The sequence below is a fragment of the Myotis nattereri genome (genome assembly GCF_964212035.1).
Source record: "Myotis nattereri genome assembly, chromosome: 8".
Taxonomy (NCBI): domain Eukaryota; kingdom Metazoa; phylum Chordata; class Mammalia; order Chiroptera; family Vespertilionidae; genus Myotis; species Myotis nattereri.
Genome location: NC_138083.1, coordinates 75350692 through 75368660, shown reverse-complemented (window position 1 = coordinate 75368660; position 17969 = coordinate 75350692). Strand labels below are relative to the sequence as shown.

The following is a 17969-nucleotide window of genomic DNA, read 5'->3' as shown; positions in this document are numbered from 1 at the left end:
GGGCAGAGAGCACATTTTAAAAATAAATGCTCCTGTCTTGAAATATTAATGTTTATTCCATGTAATATTATTATATTTAAAATTGGTTTTCTTGAAATATTAATGTTTATTACATGTAAATGGCTAATCATTTTGTATCTACAATCTGGTAATAGATTTATTTTGTATAATGTCAAAAATAATAATAATAAAGATAGTATGCATTTAATTTCAAATAAATAAATGCTCCTGGATGATCACAGGGATGTAAAGTAGCACATAGGAAACACAGCCAATACTATTGTAATAACTACGTATGGTGTCAGATGGGAACTAGACTTATTGGGGTGATCACCTTGCAAGTTATGTAAATGTCTAATCACTATGTTGTACACCTGAAACTAACATACTATTGCATGTCGTCATTGAAAAATAAAATAAAAATCAATGCTCCAGGAGAGGACAATAACCAGTAATTATGTAAGTTCATTTTGAAATAAAGAGGTGAATTCTTCAATTCTTGGGTCTGGAAGTGAGGCGCTCCCAAGGGATAAGGAAGGGAAAAGAACCCCGTGTAGGAGCAGGCAGGCAGGGAGGGCTGCCTGCCCCACTGAGCTAGTCCCCAGAATACATTCTGTCCATCTTCTGTTTCTAGGTAAGAAACAACAGACCTAAGGAGTCACCAGGGGCTCCGGGGTTTGTTTTGTTCTCTCTGCTTAGCTTGGGTTTTACACCTAAGTCGGATTTGAAAATCAGGGTAAAGTCAGAAAGACATGGGATACCCCAGAATCAGGAGAGAAATGAAGAGTAGAGTTTTACGAGCAAATACCCTTGGAGAAAAACACAAGGAAAGAAAAGATTCCAGAGAAAGCCCAATGAAGTATACTATTCAAGAGGCAAAAATAATTTTTAAATGTATACAGAGAATTCTCTGGTTTTTAAATAAACTCCCCCCAAGTTCAGGTGTGGAAAGTGAGGCTCAGGGCAGTTCTATGATGGGCTCCTAGAAACCTCAGCCTCCTTCCTCCTTCCAGGCCCGTTACCTCCACCCACCCTTAGCAGTCACACGTGTCGCTGGGAAGCAGGACATAGAACTCTCACGCACAACTGGAGAAACGAGGGGGATGGCACTGGCGACATGACAGGTGGGGGGAGCAGCCATTCTGATGGGGTGGGGGCGGGGTGGGGGGATATGGACGTGGGATGGAGTTCAGGGATCCAGTGGACACGGCACACATCTCAATGACAGACCCAGGCCTCCGGGGAGGGTTGGAAACCAAGCACACAGCTTCCAATTAGACTCAGGAGAGAGGACAGAACTGCTTTCTCTTTGCACTGCATTTACTCACATGCCTATCTGTCCCCGTTCTAGCGCCTAATGCAGGGCTTGCACCCAGTGGGCACGTAGCACCCAGTGGGCGTGTAGTGCAGGTTGGTGAGTCTTTCCTAAGTCAGGTGTGAATCTGGACCTTTCTCACATGACAGTAACACAGAATGGCAATGATGTCTCTAAGCCCACCCACAAGGCACAGCTGCACCCTGACAGCAGCGGCAACAAAGCTCAGGTTCGTGAAAATCCCGCGGGGCCGCCAGATACCAGGTTCTCGACCCAAGGCCTCCTTTCACCAGTCCTTGCAGCAGCTCATAAAAGGAGTGTGAGGGTCCCCATTTTGGGAAAAGTCAAGACCATGTTCCAGGTCTCTCCAGAATGCGAATCCTCCCACACCCACCATCTTCCCTCAACCAGGACACCCCTGAAGAGGGACCAACACCCTCCCCTCCAGGGCCCTGCTTTTCAAATGTTTTATTTTATTTTTTATTTTAGCTTCTAATCCATTTATTTAAGAAAAATTAAGATGTGCCAGATGAGGATTATAAAAAATAAACTGGTATGTTTTGAATATTTCATTTTGGATTCTAGGCACAACCGCATTTGGAGGTGACATCACAAGTCCTACCCACAAGGCCCAAGTCAGATGTCTCTTGCTGTACCCAGGAGTGGGGTGCTGGACTCAGAACCCCCACATTCCCCAAGACCCCTGAGCCAGACATCACAGCCTGGAGCCCCCTAAGAGTCCTGACAAAGGCTAGGCCTTGAGTCAGACCCTGGAAATGACTGCATCTCAAACCTTCAGGACAAGCAAGGGGAGGCGGGGCTGCCACGCTGCCTTCTGAGGACCACCATCCCAATACCCAAGACCCCGATACCCACTGCGGGAACAAACCAGCAGTCTGCCCTCGGGAAGCCTGGCCCGGCTGCCCCGAGCACTCTGGGGAGCCATCTCAATGGACACACCTCTCTTCCAGATTCCACTGAATTCCATCAGAGAACATCTAGAGCAGGAATCCCATCAGGGACTCACAGCGGCCTGGGCAACTCCGGCCAGGGCCCCCTCTGGGGAGCTGTCCTTTCCAAAGTCCCTAATGGGCTGGTAATTGTTTTATGGCTTTCTAATGAAGTGCAAAGTGCTTCCTGGTGGCCTCCTAGCCAATGCCTGGTGAGGGGACAAGTGCCTGGTCAGCCCATCCTCAACCCCTGGCCCCAGGCCCCATGCCTGGGTGCCCTGAGCTGCCAACTCACAGCAGGGAGAGGCGGGGGAGGAGAAGCCAATGCCTGACATCCTGGAGAAGTTTTGTAAGGTGCCCTGGGCCAAACAAATATTTTTTAAATCCTCCAGATACTGCACCAGCTGCCAAAATTATTGTTCCATGAGTAGTGAAAGTTTACCATCGCTAGTGCGGCTGATGTTGGCAAGACAAGCACACAGATTGTATCTTTAGGAGTGATTTGAACAGCGTATCTATGTGAGCATTTTGTAAATATCAACTCCTACCAAATATCTTGCCTACTTTTACAATGCTTAAAGCATAATTTTTTTTTACTTTAAAATTACTGTTCAATGTAACTAGCACTTGGTGTTATGCTATGGTCTTTACCTGCCTCTTCATGCATCCAACTGTCTTATTTACACTTGGGCACATGTGCTCAGGAGCTTAATTACTCTCCATGATGGCAGCCCCTTCCCCAAGAACATGATCTTGGAACAATGATGGGGACAATAGCATCGAACCCCACTCCCCAAAAGCACTGTCCCACAGAATATCTTTTATCAGGTTGTTAACCCAAGATGCCACTGTCTTAACCTCCAACCTCGGGACCAAGATTTATAATCACACATCCACAGAGGCCACTGGCCGCCCCGGGTGGGGACAGCAAGTGGTGCCCAAGGCCCCACTCCCATCGCTCTGCCCAGCACAGGCACGGGCCACAAACACTCACAGACCCTGCAATTCCAGTCACACGATACCCCGAAGAACCGAGAGCCCGCTCTCCTGGAAACACTCTTGAAAATGACATCTTACCCATATCTTTCTTCCTGAGAAAATACCAAAGAAACTCGTTTCTGACGTAAATGAATTAAACATTCATCAGTACCAGGGCCTTTGAGCAGCTTCCTTTAATCAACGAATAGTTTTTTAAATATATTTTATTGATTTTTTACAGAGAGGGAGGGAGAGGGGATAGTTAGTTAGAAACATCGATGAGAGAGAAACATCAATCAGCTGCCTCCTGTACACCCCCTACTGGGGATGTGCCCGCAACTAAGGTACATGCCCTTGACCGGAATTGAACCTGGGACCCTTCAGTCCGCAGGCCAACGCTCTATCCACCGAGCCAAACCGGTTAGGGCTCAACAAATAATTTGACGCCTCCTTCTGTGGGTCGGATACCGAGCTGTGCTCAAGAGCCAGCTGCTACCTGGCACAGAACGCCAACCTCATAGATCTTCCCAGCAGAAAGCAGCAGGGCTCAAGGCCTCCAGCCCAGAACTCTCTGTCCCTTTCAGGCAGCTTCTAAAGCTGGAAGCAACAGCGTGCACTCGCATCTGATGAGAGTCTTCCTTTCAGGGATTTCCCAAGGTGAAGCCCGAAAGGTGAGGCTCTGTCCAGAGGGTCAGGATGGGAGCCCAAAAGAAAGAAGGGAACCCAGCTCCCGGATCCGAGGGCCGGATGGGAGGAAGGGCGTTTAACTGTATTACTAAACTCAGGCAGCTCTTGAAGGTTGCCATCCTGTTTTTTTTCCGGCTGGCTTGCTTTCCCCTAAGGCAGTGGTCACCAAACTGCGGCTCATGAGCCACTTGCGGCTCTTTGGCCCCTTGAGTGTGGCTCTTCTACAAAATACCACCTGCAGGCGCGCACGTACAGTGCAAAGTTGACTTAAAACTTTAAGTTTATTAAGTTAATTTTAGGGAACGTTTTGGAGTGAAAGAAGGTGTAGTGTCGAGGATTGAGAAAGGTATGTTGAAATGGTTTGGACATATAGAGAGGATGAACGAAAGGAGATAGACGAAACAAGTATACAAGACGAGTGTGGATGGGAGAGTTGGAAGGGGTCGACCTCGGCGAACGTACCTCAATCAGATTGAGGACGTTTTTAGCCAGCTTAGGAGTACCCTAATTAAGTTAATAACAATGTACCTACCTATATAGTTTAAGTTTAAAAAATTTGGCTCTCAAAAGAAATTTCAATCGTTGTACTGTTGATATTTGGCTCTGGTGACTAATGAGTTTGCCGACCACTGGCCTAAGGCAATCTGTGAACCATGTTGGAACTCAGCTGGAAAACCATCCTTTGAAGCCTGGAAAAATGTTTCGAAAGACATTTATCTCTATATCTTGGCAGCATCTCTCAGACTAAGGGCTGGGTCGGTCTCTGCCATCACTTATCTAGAAAAGGGCTGAAGACTATGTAAAATGGCCCGAAAAGGGAAGTCGCAGACCAGTGCAAAGAGCCCTAGTCAAGGATCCAGAGCTTCCAGCCGTAGTCCCGCCCCCTTCCAGGCACATGGCTCATAGGAAAGTGCCCACCACATGGGCCTTGCCTTTCTCAGCCCCTCCAGTGGCTCAGGAAGGGGGTGAGGGTCCATGAAACTGTGGATGGGAGCGGAAAACACTGCAAAGGTGAGCCATTCAGTGACCACGGTGCACATTGCCTTTTTTAAATGGCCAAGGTAAACATTGGGATTTCTTTATGACTTTTTTAGCAGAGTTCCTCTCAAACTAATCTTTTATAGCATCTTACAACTTAAAAATCCTTGTAGACACATTATCTAATTTTAAGGGTGTCATCAAGTTGATCATTGAGTCTAAAGCAAAGGCTTTTTAAAAGGTAAAGAAATGACTGGAGTATTGACGGCAGGCCTAACACCATACCTTGTCCCACCAAGATGGCCCCCAAATCCTAAAATAGATTCTCTTCCTGCCCACATTGTCATAATCCAGTTACAAGGATGCAGATAAATGCCATCACCTCTCTGTGCAATTAACAACAGAGTTTTCCCTTCTTTTCAGTTATGATAACAAGATTGCACTTATGCTAACCTAGTTAATTTTCTCCTTTGCTGTTCTGTTGCCATTACTCTAGTACAGCAGTTCTCAACCTGTGGGTCGCGACCCCTTTGGGGGTCGAACGACCCTTTCACAGGGGTCGCCTAAGACCATCGGAAAAGACATATATAATTACATATTGTTTTTGTGATTAATCACTATGCTTTAATTATGTTCAATTTGTAACAATGAAAATACATCCTGCAATCAGATATTTACATTATGATTCATAACAGTAGCAAAATTACAGTTATGAAGTAGCAACAAAAATAATTTTATGGTTGGGGGTCACCACAACATGAGGAACTGTATTAAAGGGTCGCGGCATGAGAAAGGTTGAGAACCACTGCTCTAGTACATAAACTTGAGACTAGAGCCCTTGCAGCAAATTCCCCAGCACCTTTTCCTCTTTGAATTAAATCTGAACTAATATTTCCTATTAGGTATGTTTTTGCTGAACTACTAATGCTTTTCAACTGATTTCCCCCCAACTTAAAACATTTCCCATTGGGTATTCGTAACATAACAGAAATCAGTAAAACGCCCAAAGAATCCCCCTCCCCAGAAATCTATTCTGAGTCTCTCAGTAAGACCTGAAAAACATGGGTGCAAACCCAATCCTCATAACCTCCATTTAGCCCAGCCAGTGTTGCTCAGTGGTTGAGCACTGACCTATGAACCAGGAGGTCATGGTTTGATTTCTGGTCAGGGCACATGCCCGGGTTGGGGGCTCGATCCCCAGTAGGGGGTGTGCCGAGGCAGCCAATCAATGATTCTCTCTCATCATTGATGTTTCATCTCTCTCTCCCTCTCCTTTCCTCTCTGAAATCAATAAAAAAATATTTATTTTAAAAAAAGAACCTCCATTTAGCAAGACATCTGTGAGCCCTCCTCCCTGCCCCCCTTTAGCCACCAGGCTCACTGCAGGTCAAGATTTCTATCAACAAGACAAAGCATTTTGTTTCCCAACATAAACTCCGATCGGTGACAAAAATGAAGTTGTCTCTTCCTGGGGACAGCTATGGGCACAGAGGCCACTGGGGTTAGCATTACGCCCACGAGCAGGTAGGCCTGTGGGGGCAGCACGTGTAGAGACTCTGGTAGAAACTGTTCAAAAGCACGATGGTTCCCTTAGGAGGGGGTTGTTTTCTGGGCATAACTGAAGGACCTGCTGGAGGGCAGCTGGGAGTGTAACTAGTCTCGTAGCATCTGCTTCAGGTGTCCCCACCAACAGGACTACATTTTCTACTGTCATTGTTCTGCCAGAATGTCATGATCCTTGTTAAGGATATAAGCAATGACTGGGCCAGGGCAAAGCAAGCACACTGATAACGGTTCTAACACATGCTCAAATCCTATGACCCTATGTTCCTTAGAGGTGAAAGATAAAGTCCTAAGGAGGCAAGCATGAGCAATTTAAATAAGAGCACTAACAGAGATGAAGCTTCTGTAAGAGGCGTACCTGTCTTTCTTTCCTGGGGTTCAGTTCACGTCTGTTCCTATTCATGTTTCCTTTCCTGACACCTCTGAATTCCCAGAGCTGGTCTGAGTTTCCAGCTCCATCTGGAAGGTTCTCGTCTAACTCTCTCACAGGTAGGTGTCTTTATTTCCTTGTCCAGTTTACCTGCATGTCTGTAGATGGTAGGGCCATTCTTCAAATCCTCTCATTTCTCCCTTCCCTTTGGTGAGAAATCCTTCCTGACCTGTGTATTCTAAGATCATAGCATCTGTGGACAGAGATGTGACAGAATGGAATACCCACCAGCATTTAAACACTAGACTCTCACACAATTTAACAAACCTGGTGGTTGTTTTAAATCCTTCCCATATTCTTTCTACCTTCCTTTGGGGGAGGGGACCATACCTGTCCATCACTGTTTGATGATAAGGCACCTTAGATGTAGCCACCTACACAGCGGCTGACCTGCCCAAACCCAGACCAGCGTGGACATTCTGTGGGTTCTGCCTCCTGGGAGCTGAGGCAAGCTAATAAGAAACAGATGGGGGGGGGGGGGGGCATTTATCTGATTAACCCATAGAGCTTGTTTTTACCTAGAGAACAGAACCCTGGGCAAAAAAAAATAATTTTTTAATGGGTCACAGACCTGATGGGGTGCAAAAGGGAGGAGGTTTGAAAAATGCAGGCACCACAAGTCTCCTGCTGCCAAGGGAGACTCAGGGTTTCAGACCAGCCCACTGCGTGCCAAGGCGGCAGCCGCCACCCAGAGGACTCCGCAGGAGCCGGTGGGGGTGGGAGTTGGGCTCCAGGTTTCTGGAGAACCAATAGATTGCAACATCGAAGACAGAGAACAGGAAATGGGACCGAATGCACATGACACCACTAGGGAGGAGTAGGGCCAGGCCACTGTCAGCTTGGCCACTGTGACATCCAGGACCGGAGGGAACACCACCCCCACCCAAGGCTGCGGTAGGACAGGAGCAAAGGCAGCCTCCGGTGGGAATGCGAGAGAGTCAGCAAGAAGCCCAGGTCGAGGCTGCGGTCAGAGGAAGCGGGGCAGGGGGGCCGAGAGCAGGAAGAATGGCGCTATGGGGTCTCCTGACCAGAGAACAGCCTGTTTCACTCTGTTCCTGCCATCACACAGTGGACACCCATGTGAGGGGCCTGCAAATATGACAGAGGATGAGCAGCACCTGTGTGACCCACAGTGCCCCGAGGTGCTGGACACCCACGCTAACACGTGTCTCTACCCAGGCCTCAGGTGTCTCAGCACCCATGGTGCTAAAGGGCTTCCCACCTGCAACCACCACCGGGTGCTATTGGGCCCAACAGGGTCAAAAAGGGATTTTGCTGGTTTCAGAAGGAAACCTCTGGGGTTTTTTGTTTTGCTTTTTATTGATTTTAGGGAGGCAGGGAGGGAAGGAGGGGAAAGAGGGGGAGAAAGGGGGAGGGAGAGAGAGAAACATCAATGTGAGAGAGAGATATCAATTGGTTGCTTCTTGCATGCACCTGACTGGAGATGGAACCTGCAACCTGGGTATGTGCCCTGACCAGGAATGGAACCTGTGACCTCCAGATGCACAGGACGAAGCTCCAACCATCAAGCAACACCAGCCAGGGTGGAAACCTCTAGTTTTAATGGACATTCCCAATAGTCAGCCAAAGGGCAATAAGGACCACATGGGAACCCAGTTAATGCTCCGAAGTCTAGTGTCACTCAGCAGCCCACCAGAGGGGCAAGTGTAGCAGGAAGCTGGAGGGGAGCCTCCCTGCAAAGCCAGGAGGGCTCGGCCACGCAAACCAGCTCACAGGGGCACAGAGGAAGAGACACCAACGGGGGAAGCAGTACTCGCCCCCACCCCCAACCCCACCCCCACCCTGGCTTCAAAATGAAAAGTAAACCCGAGCAGGAATTAGGGAAGAAAGGCGGAGGAGGTCAGGGTCACAGATTACAGCTCCACTCCCCACCCTCTGAAACAGAAGGCCAGGGCGCTCCACACTGAAGCTGGAGGTGGTCCAGACACTGGACAGAATCCGTGCCACGCCCCTGAGCTGTCATCACACCAAACAGACCCGCGCCACCGCCATCGCCGGCTCAAAGCCAGGACCTTTCCCATTAGACCACAATGGCCTTGGAGTCCTCCTCAACACTGTGCACATGAGAAGAGTCCTCGCAGTCACTCTTGCACTAGAGAGTTCTTCCTGAAGAACTGCCCCACTATCTGTCATTCACCTCTTTGCTGGACAGTCTACTAAGCACACAGCTGTCTGATTTAGCCCTTGAGAAGAAAATGCTTTGCAAATGATATATTGGTGCCTCAATCCATTCATGTTTCTGCGGGAAATTGGCTACTTTTCTGCATCAGTGGATGAACAGCCACCTCCTACTTTGTCTTCTTGCCTTTTAAAGTTGTCTTGACCCCTGTGATTTGACCTTGAATGAGCAGTGAGACTAATCTCATGCAGAGAGGCGTCACTTCAGCCACCTGGCCAGCTTCTGCCTACCTCACCTCTACCTCCATGGGAGACCTCATCATCTCCTAGTTTGGGGAACATGTCTCTGAAGACCCTTTGTGCCAGGTTACTCCTGGCAACTACTCACATAAATGACGCATTGGAGTCTTCAGCCAATTTTTATCCTTCTGTTTAACCAAGGCCGGGTCCTTACAGTGCTGGCCTTCTAGGTCCCGGGCCACCCATCGGCAGGGCTTGTTTTCTCAATGGGAAAACAGGGTCTGCTTCAGAAACCCAAGGCGCAGGGTTTAAGCCAAACAAAATGCCTTCAAAGTCAGCTAGTAGAAAACATTCAGACATTAGCATTAGGATCTTGATGACTTCAAACTTTTTTTTTTTTTTTAATTCGCGATTCCAATCCTCACCCACAGTTCTTCTACTCTTTTTCTCTCCATGGTAAGAGTTAGTCATCGGAGCCAGTTGGCCCTCCGAACATTCTTCTGGTGTCTGGAAATAGGATCGCATGCAGGGATCAAAAAATTTATTTTCTCTAGCTAACCTCATAAAATGCAGCCTCTGGTGCCTATCGTAGATTTTCCTTTTTTTAGATCTGTAACCTCATGCCCATGATCTGACCAGCTAGATTCAGAAGGCAAGTCATGCGCTGTTTGCCACAATATGTTACCTCGAGTGGTCATACTAAAAATGTGCAAAGAAATAATTACAGTGGAGAACAGAGGTGCAAAAAGCTGTGGGTGGGGACTCTCTCTGACCAAAATCTCATTCCAACTTCCTGCCAAATGCTTCAGAACTACTATCCTGTTAAAGAAGACCTATCTCCCTGCTAACTGTGACCAGCAAAGCAGTGCCCTTGGCCTTCATTTCTTGAGTTTTGCTCAGTTGCTAACCATGAAGGCTCCACTCTGCTCTCGTCCCAACTGGCATGGAGTTCCAAAGTTAACACTGGAGAACTCCCAGGGCATGTCACCTCCAATTCATCAACACGCAGTCCTGGATTCTACACATTCTTACACTTAATAAAAACAGGAATGAAGGAGAAGAGTGAGGAAAACATTATTTTCGAGGAATTTACTTGATAGCATCTTAAACCCATGAGCCAAAGCTGTCCTGGGTCCTTTGAATCCAACTGTGAGGTGGAAAGGAAGATGGTTGGGGAAGCCGCATGGGGCGGTAAGCCTCAGACAGCAGCCATTGTCCAATTCCTGTGATAACTCAACTGTTTATCATATTGTGAAGAGGGAAAATAACCTTGAAAAGAAACAAGGACTCAAACAACTGATGTGAAAGGTTTTTGTCCGTCCCCCAAGTCATGTGTTCCTTTTTTATTTTGCCTGAAGATTGTGCCAGGTTTGGGGTTTTTTTCATCCCCAAGAAATCTCACCTAATATTGCCATTTGGGAAGGGAACGAATACGTCACAATGGAGGCTGGTACTTCATACACATGATGCATACATTCCTGAGGATAATATTCAGTGCTATTATAATAAATCTTTTCCAGATCTTGCAAATAATAGGAAAGAGGATTTTTTCATACAAAGGAAAAACTTTGCCTTTTTGGGTATATCAAACCCTCATCTGATACACTCAGACCTAATTAGTGGTGAAAACTGATTAAATCAGAAAATTCTTTAAAAATGATATATGCTAGCACATACCTTAAAACTTCAGTTGAATTTGCAGCTATAGTGACTGACCATCCTGACTTGCCTGTGATGAGCCACAGCTGGTCATCCTGTTTATAGCACATAAGGGGACACACTTACATACCCTGTTTTGGACGATGATGTTTCTATGATTAAGGATCTACTACCTGGAACTCTACGTGGACCTTCTTTCATGAACCACTCCAATAACATAGTCTATGATTTCCCATCTCAGCTTCTTTGAAGTCAAGCAAGAATAAAAATACTTGTGAAGACTCGAATCCTACATTTTTTAAAACGTGTTTTTATTGATTTTAGAGAGAAAGGAAGGGAGAGGGAAAGATAGACACATCCATGAGAGAGAAACATCGATTTACTGCCTCCTGCATGATCCCCACTGAGAATCAAGCTTGAAAGCAGGGCTTGTGTCCTGACCAGGAATCAAACCAATGACCTCTTGGTGCATGGGACAACGCTCAACCACTGAGCCACAGCAGCCAGGGCAGAATCCTACATTTTTATTTATTTTTATTTTTTAAGATTCTTTATTGATTTTTTAGAGAGTGAGGAAGGGGAAGGGAGAAAGAGAGAAACATAGATGTGAGCAAAACATCAATTGGCTGCTTACTGCACACTCCTTCCTGGGGATCAAGCCCACAACCCGGGCATGTGCCCTGACCGAGAATTGAACCAGTGACCTCTCAGTGCACAGGGCAATGCCCAACCAACTAAGCCACACTGGCCAAGGTAGAAACCTACATTTTTACAACATTCTCACACCTTGTGTACTTGTCACAACCCACTTATGTTGACAGAAAGGCTTTTGTACTAATTTTGATTATTTTCCAAAATAGTCAATGAACTTTCAAAGCAATGACTTTTTACACTCACATTATAAAATATTTGTGTTACCATTTCAGTGAATGACAAAATTCCAATAGCAAGTGCAATTGGCTTGAGAAGGTTTGGAACAAACACACTGGCCCCGTATGCACCCAGTTCACCCCCTGGAGCAAAAAGTCCTGAGTGTCCTGGGAGAGAGTGGGCTGGACTGGCCAGAGGTGCTCAGCATGCCACAGGGATAAGATACGGGTTTTACTAGTATGTGCATTACATGGGACTATGGAATACATCAATTAATGCAGTGAGTCAATAACATGGCAGCAAATTAGAAAACTCCTACACTAAAATATGTCAGCCCTTACTACAAAAGCGTGAATTTTCTTCAAGGAGCTAGCTCATTAGGATATTTAACAAGCCCATTTTAGTATAAATCTGCTTTCCACTGCCTTATTATTTCTGGGAAATGCGAATTCATGCTCATGCCCCAAGTCCTACTGTTAACCAGTTATATTTCAACCAATATTGAACTTTAAACAGTTCAGCACATAAGTGACTGAATTTGCTCTAGATACTTCATTGGGATAGGGGAGAGTTTATCCAAAAGAATCATAGGCCTTTTCTACAGGTAGACATGATTTATACATGTGAAATAAATGGAAAAGTGTAACCAATTAAATATAATCAAGTGCACATACATGGGTTGTGTGTGGTCGCTCAATGTTACAGGCAGTTGAGAAGCAAACAGTTAATGTTGGCTGAAGGTCCTACAGATCTTACTTTGCTTCCAAAATGATTACAAACCCTCCTGAGCTTTATGAGTCAGCTGCACAGTTACTCTGGACACAGAGTTAGACAAAGGTTGTCACCCCAGGCACTTGCATCTCCACCATCCCTAACACCAACTGAAGGAAAATGACACGGATTTCCCTCCACATCCCGCTGCTCCCTCGCCCCATCCCTTCCAGCAGGGATACAGGAAGGAGAAGGGACCAGAAATGATTCCTCCCACTCCACCCACACACACCACACTCCAGGTGCAGAATGCGCCTCTACAGGATGACTTACCCTCTCCTAATTAGAGGCCTGAATTAAGACCACAGTGTATATTCAGTAATAGTGAAATTACTCAGATATGGAGGACTTCTATGCATAAAGTAAAATTAGCTCCTTTTTTTCTTTCTATATTACATACTTGCCTCAATGTGGCCCAATGCCAGGAGGAAACCAAGCCAGTTTCAGAAACGCTTTACGTAGAGATTGTCTAGTTTGCATAAATAATTCCTTTCATCGCCATTCAACCCTTGTGTGTTGGTTGGGAAACCAGTGGGTCTGGAAGAAAATCAATGGCTGCAGGAACAGCCCGATGGGGTTCCCGAGTGACCGCAGGCCAGCCATCCTCAGCCAGAAGTACGTGCATCACCGTATTACTCAGCATCCACATGTGCCCACCCTGCCCTGACCTGAGTTTCCCTTTCAATCACCTGACCAAAAACCATATCTCAGACCTCACTCCTGTCCAGGTAACTTTGCAGACCCACCAGGAAGCACATGGCAGGCATTTCACTGGCAGGAGATTTCACACTGGCACAGCCCCCAGGAAGACCTTCATCTCTCCCAGCATCACCAGAAGGAACCTCAGCAGCAATGTCTTACCGCCAGCTCTATTCACTAACCAGACAACAAAGGGATCAGGCAGAGCAGGGCTTCAAAAAACGACTGCTAAGAATTATTTCACTAAAAACTTGATGATCCAATGACAGGAGCTAACCCAACCAAGAGTGGCTATTCATTCCCAGGAGTGGCATTTCTCATCACATGTTTAATCACGAAGGTGGATGGCAAGCATCCCCATCTACACATGTCACTCACCGATACAGGCGTGGACCCTCACGGACAGTTGTGTCCTCAGGATGATGCTGTGCTTCTTGCCCCGCCTAATGGAGAGAAAACACACACGGGCATCAGAGGAGTCAGCGAGAAGCCTAGATGCCGACAATCCACTCGAAGGTTCCGACACATCCACCAGACAGAGACTCCAGATAAGCAGGGACCCAAACAGAACAAGAATCTCTCCTGGAATAATGTGATGTCACAGGGCTTTCCAGAAAATAATAAAGTTTGACTCTGTTGGATTGACACACGCATTTTATTGCCAAACCCGGTCAACTCATTCCATCCACAGAGTTTGCGTGTTCTCATGCTTGACCATGTTGGGAAAATTTTCAAATCTGTGCCCATAAAGTGAAGTCCCAGGAATGTAACAACCCAAATCGGCCTGATCATTCCCATGGCTATTTTTACATTTTTCTGGATATAGGAAAGGGCATATGCAGTGGGGGAATCCGAAAGAGCTGCTTTGCTGTGTATCAATTCAAGACTACTGGGTTCTTATCCTTTCCAGGAAGCTGAGAATCCACCAAAGAGCTTATAGGCTATTTATTATTGGGAACTCCAATGTACACACCTCGCTTCACCTTTGTTTCCTTCTCACTTCATTCCTTATGAGGAAGCAAAGAGCTGGCCCCTCCCCAATTCTGTTCCCACCAGGGCTCATCCCACGTTATGCAAAGGAGGACTACAGCACTGAGCAGGTGACAGAGAAGATGATAAATGGGAAGAAACGTGAGTCCTGGCTACCTGGGGGTAGCAAAGGCTTTGAGACTGGGAGAAAGCGGAAGCCAATGGGCAGAGGTAAACGGAGCCAGCCCACCAGCATGGAGCAGGGAAGCCGCTGGGGTTCTTGGTGGCTGAACTGCCCTTCCATTACTCTTCTGGCCTCTCACCCCTGCCCATCAGGGCTTCCTTTGTAAAGGAGTCTGGCAGTAACTCCTGGTTTTACGGTTGTGTTGGAGGGGACGGGAACAGACATCTCACCAGGCACACTGTTAACATTGTGATTATGGATTCATCGTCATCAATGAAACAATTCTATTTCTTATGCTTGAGACCAGATCAGCAGGGAAAGTATGGTGTCAAAGGTTGTTTTTTTATTCTTTTAAAGGAGAAAGGAAAGCCAGCTGCATAGTCCTACAAAAGCATGCAGTGGCCTCCCGCCCTGCAGCTGCTTGTAGGTAGAGAACCTGCATCCGGTCCCTTCAAATCCCCGGGGCTCCCCCTTCCCCTTCCCACTTTGTTCATTTGATTGATTTACATATGCTGTTTGCAAGGCACTAGTCTCAAGGAGCTTACAACGAATCCACAGCCCTTGACCCATCTTCAGAAGATGGATTTGAGATTCCTAGGAGGGCAGACTTCTTCAAAACTTTCTTCCTCACACACACAATGGTTTTCTCTCTCACAATCCTGGTGTTGACACTCTTTCAATTCCTGTGACGGTACCAGGAAGAAAGTTTCAGTTGGTGCCCTGAGCTCAATCATTGATCGACCAGCCTTCTTTGTGAACTGCTGGAAAAGGGGGGGGGAGGTGCGGGGGGAAGAGGGGGGGTGGTCCTCAGTGGGAGCCTCCCCCAGAGCTGGAGCAGAGACTGCGGAAGCCCTGAGGGGAGCCAGGCCCCAACCAGGAGGAAGACAAACCTGGAGCACCATCAGTCCATGGCCCATGTTATCAGCATTAGGAGTCGATGATGAATACCAGACGACGGGAGGCAGAGCACATGCTTCGGATGCCCCGAGTGGGGAAGCAGGGGTGGCCGGGGAAACAGTTCAGAATACCTCAAGTTCTGGAAAGTTCAAAGGGCCCTCACTTTTATCTTCAAACAACTGCAAAGTCACATTTTAAGGAAGCGCTTAAGTTTTCCCAGAGAATTCTGCAGTCCCCCAGTGAGAGCGTGGGGCTGTCGCCCTAGGATTCCCGGCGCCTTCATGAAAACCAGGACAGTCTCGGAGGCGGCCCTGGCAGGCCAGCCACTCTGAGGGGCCGTGCCTCCTGTGCTTGTGCCTTGAGAAACCAGGCAATCGGACAGGTTAAGCCAAACCCTGGTGGAACTTAAGAGACCACAGAACAAAAAAGGCCTATTTTGTAGTAGTTTTCTCTCTTATCATTCCAATTCTGTACCTCCTTCCCTGTCTGCCCCTCTACACAAAACCCTGAGATGGGAGGAATCGCTGTGGAAATTCTCAGAATAGAGCCAAGGTCTATAGAAGCTGCCTAAGGGGTTGAGGCGCCAAATCCCAGGAGCTACTGGCAGAGGAGAGAGCCGGCCAAGGCAGAGACAAGTGGTGGTGAGTGCAGGCAGGTCCCCAGAAGGTGTCCTTCATCTCCCACCCCTCCCTCACCCACCTCCACTTTCTCCCATCTTCGATGTGGGTACCATCACTGTGCCCGTTTTACAGACGAGGAAAGCAAAGCCTGTAGAAATGACGTAACCTCCATAAAGTCAGAGGGCTGGTGGAAATCGAATCGGGCCTGAAGGCAGAGTGTCTGGCTCCACAGTCACCAGCCGCATTCTGCCTTTTGCTGTACAGCTGCCTCACTATACAACCTCTCCACTTTTTTTAGTGGTTTAACCTCAGTGCTAAAATCTATTAAAGAGGACACACATACAAATTAAAATGCAAAAATCTAAGAAAATATTGCCAAACCAAATTATGAAAATAATAAACAGGACAAAATAAGGTTTCTCCTAAGACTTTAAGGATTACAGGAAGTTTAATGTTTTATTTATATATATTAAATATCAATGTATAAAGGACATCCATCATAAAATGCCTTTAAATTTGATTAATGCTGATATATTAGTATTAGAGGAAAGTTGATTTTCATGCATTTCCTTTGTACATGGCCATCTCACTGCTGTTATTGATTCTAAAAACCCTTGGGCCAATTCTTTTATGGGCATAATCATGTCATCTATTAAAAATAATCATTTTATCCCCAGGCTTTTTGTAGGAAGTATGCACTTATCTTCTGTTTCATGGCTAAAACTTTCAAAGGAAAATTAAATAATCATGGGTAGATTTCCCCCTGCCCCCAGTGGGATACTATGTCAGTTTGGGTTTGGAAAATAATATTCATAACAGTTGTTAATCTTCATAGAATGCTTATTGCATGCCCAACAAGAGTCTAAGTACTTTATACAGATTTGATCTTCAAAAAACTCCTATAAAATAGGTAACATCATTGCCATTTTTAAAATGAAGAAATTGAGGCCCAAAAGGGTTAAGCAACATAGCTGAAGTCACACAGCTAGAAAGCGACGAGCTCAGATTCAACCCAGGCAGTGCAACCCAGAGCCTGTGCTCCCATCACCTCCCTGGTGGGTCCTCCTTCATCTACTCCCTCATTCCACTCTATATGAGATGCACGATGCACGCTCTGCCTCAAGGCAGCAGCAACGCGGAGACCCTGCCTGACCTGCAGGTTTTGGACTCCAGACTATAACATCAGTTCTTACCTGAATTTCCACCCCGCTGGCCCACTCCACAGATTTCAGACTTGCCAGTCGCCACAATGGAGTGAGCCAATTACTTAAAATAAACCTCTCTAGATATACTGGGTAGACCAGATGGATTAGATTAGAAAGATTAGATGGGTAATCGATACCTTGTTGGTTCTATTCTCTAGAGAACCTTAATACCAACTTTGGTATCTGCCTTCATGGAGCTTCCATGTTCCAAAAATCAGTGGATTCGGCATAAACACTTGAGTGATCTTTTCCTCCCTGATACTGACATGCTGTATCTGTTTCACAGCTGCCCCCTCCTTCTGAATCCGAACGCTTGCAGCAGGGTGACCCCAAGGCAGAAGCAATTTAATTTGACCTGAAACTCCCCAGGGAGAGTCAGATTCCATTCCTATCAGCACAGCCACTGCCAGGGAAACATCACCACTTTGGAGATCAGCCACAGCCAATCAAGTGCCCACACCCAAGGCCAGTGCTACCCAAGTGACAAGGAAACTATCTAAAATAGACACTCAATTCAAGGGAACTCCAATCAAGGCAAACATGCCAGCGATATGAGGGTGCTGCTGGTGAAGGAACTTTCCAAAACTTCCTGGCTTCTCAGAATCCACCAAGTTTCTCCTACAACCATGCCTATGGCCTTGGGGTGGGAGCCGGGGAAGGGGGAGCGGGGAAGAGGGCTGGTTTAACCAAGTAAGTCTCCCAGACACCATGTTTCAGTTCTGCCTCAGTCTCTCAAGAGAATATTTTTATTTATTTATTTTTAATATATTTTTATTGATTTCAGAGAGGATAGGAGAGGGAGAGAAACATCAATG

At 46.6% G+C, this 17969-nt stretch overlaps 1 protein-coding gene across 1 annotated transcript in view; it reads right to left on the bottom strand.

Annotated features, from left to right (window-relative positions):
- The window catches only part of FHOD3 (formin homology 2 domain containing 3), a 383665-nt gene that overhangs the window by 309928 nt on the left and 55768 nt on the right, over positions 1–17969 (bottom strand). Inside the window, exon 3 of the mRNA XM_081097145.1 lies at positions 13658–13722. Coding sequence (XP_080953271.1) covers positions 13658–13722 — 65 coding nt within the window. The remainder of the gene's footprint in view (positions 1–13657; positions 13723–17969) is intronic.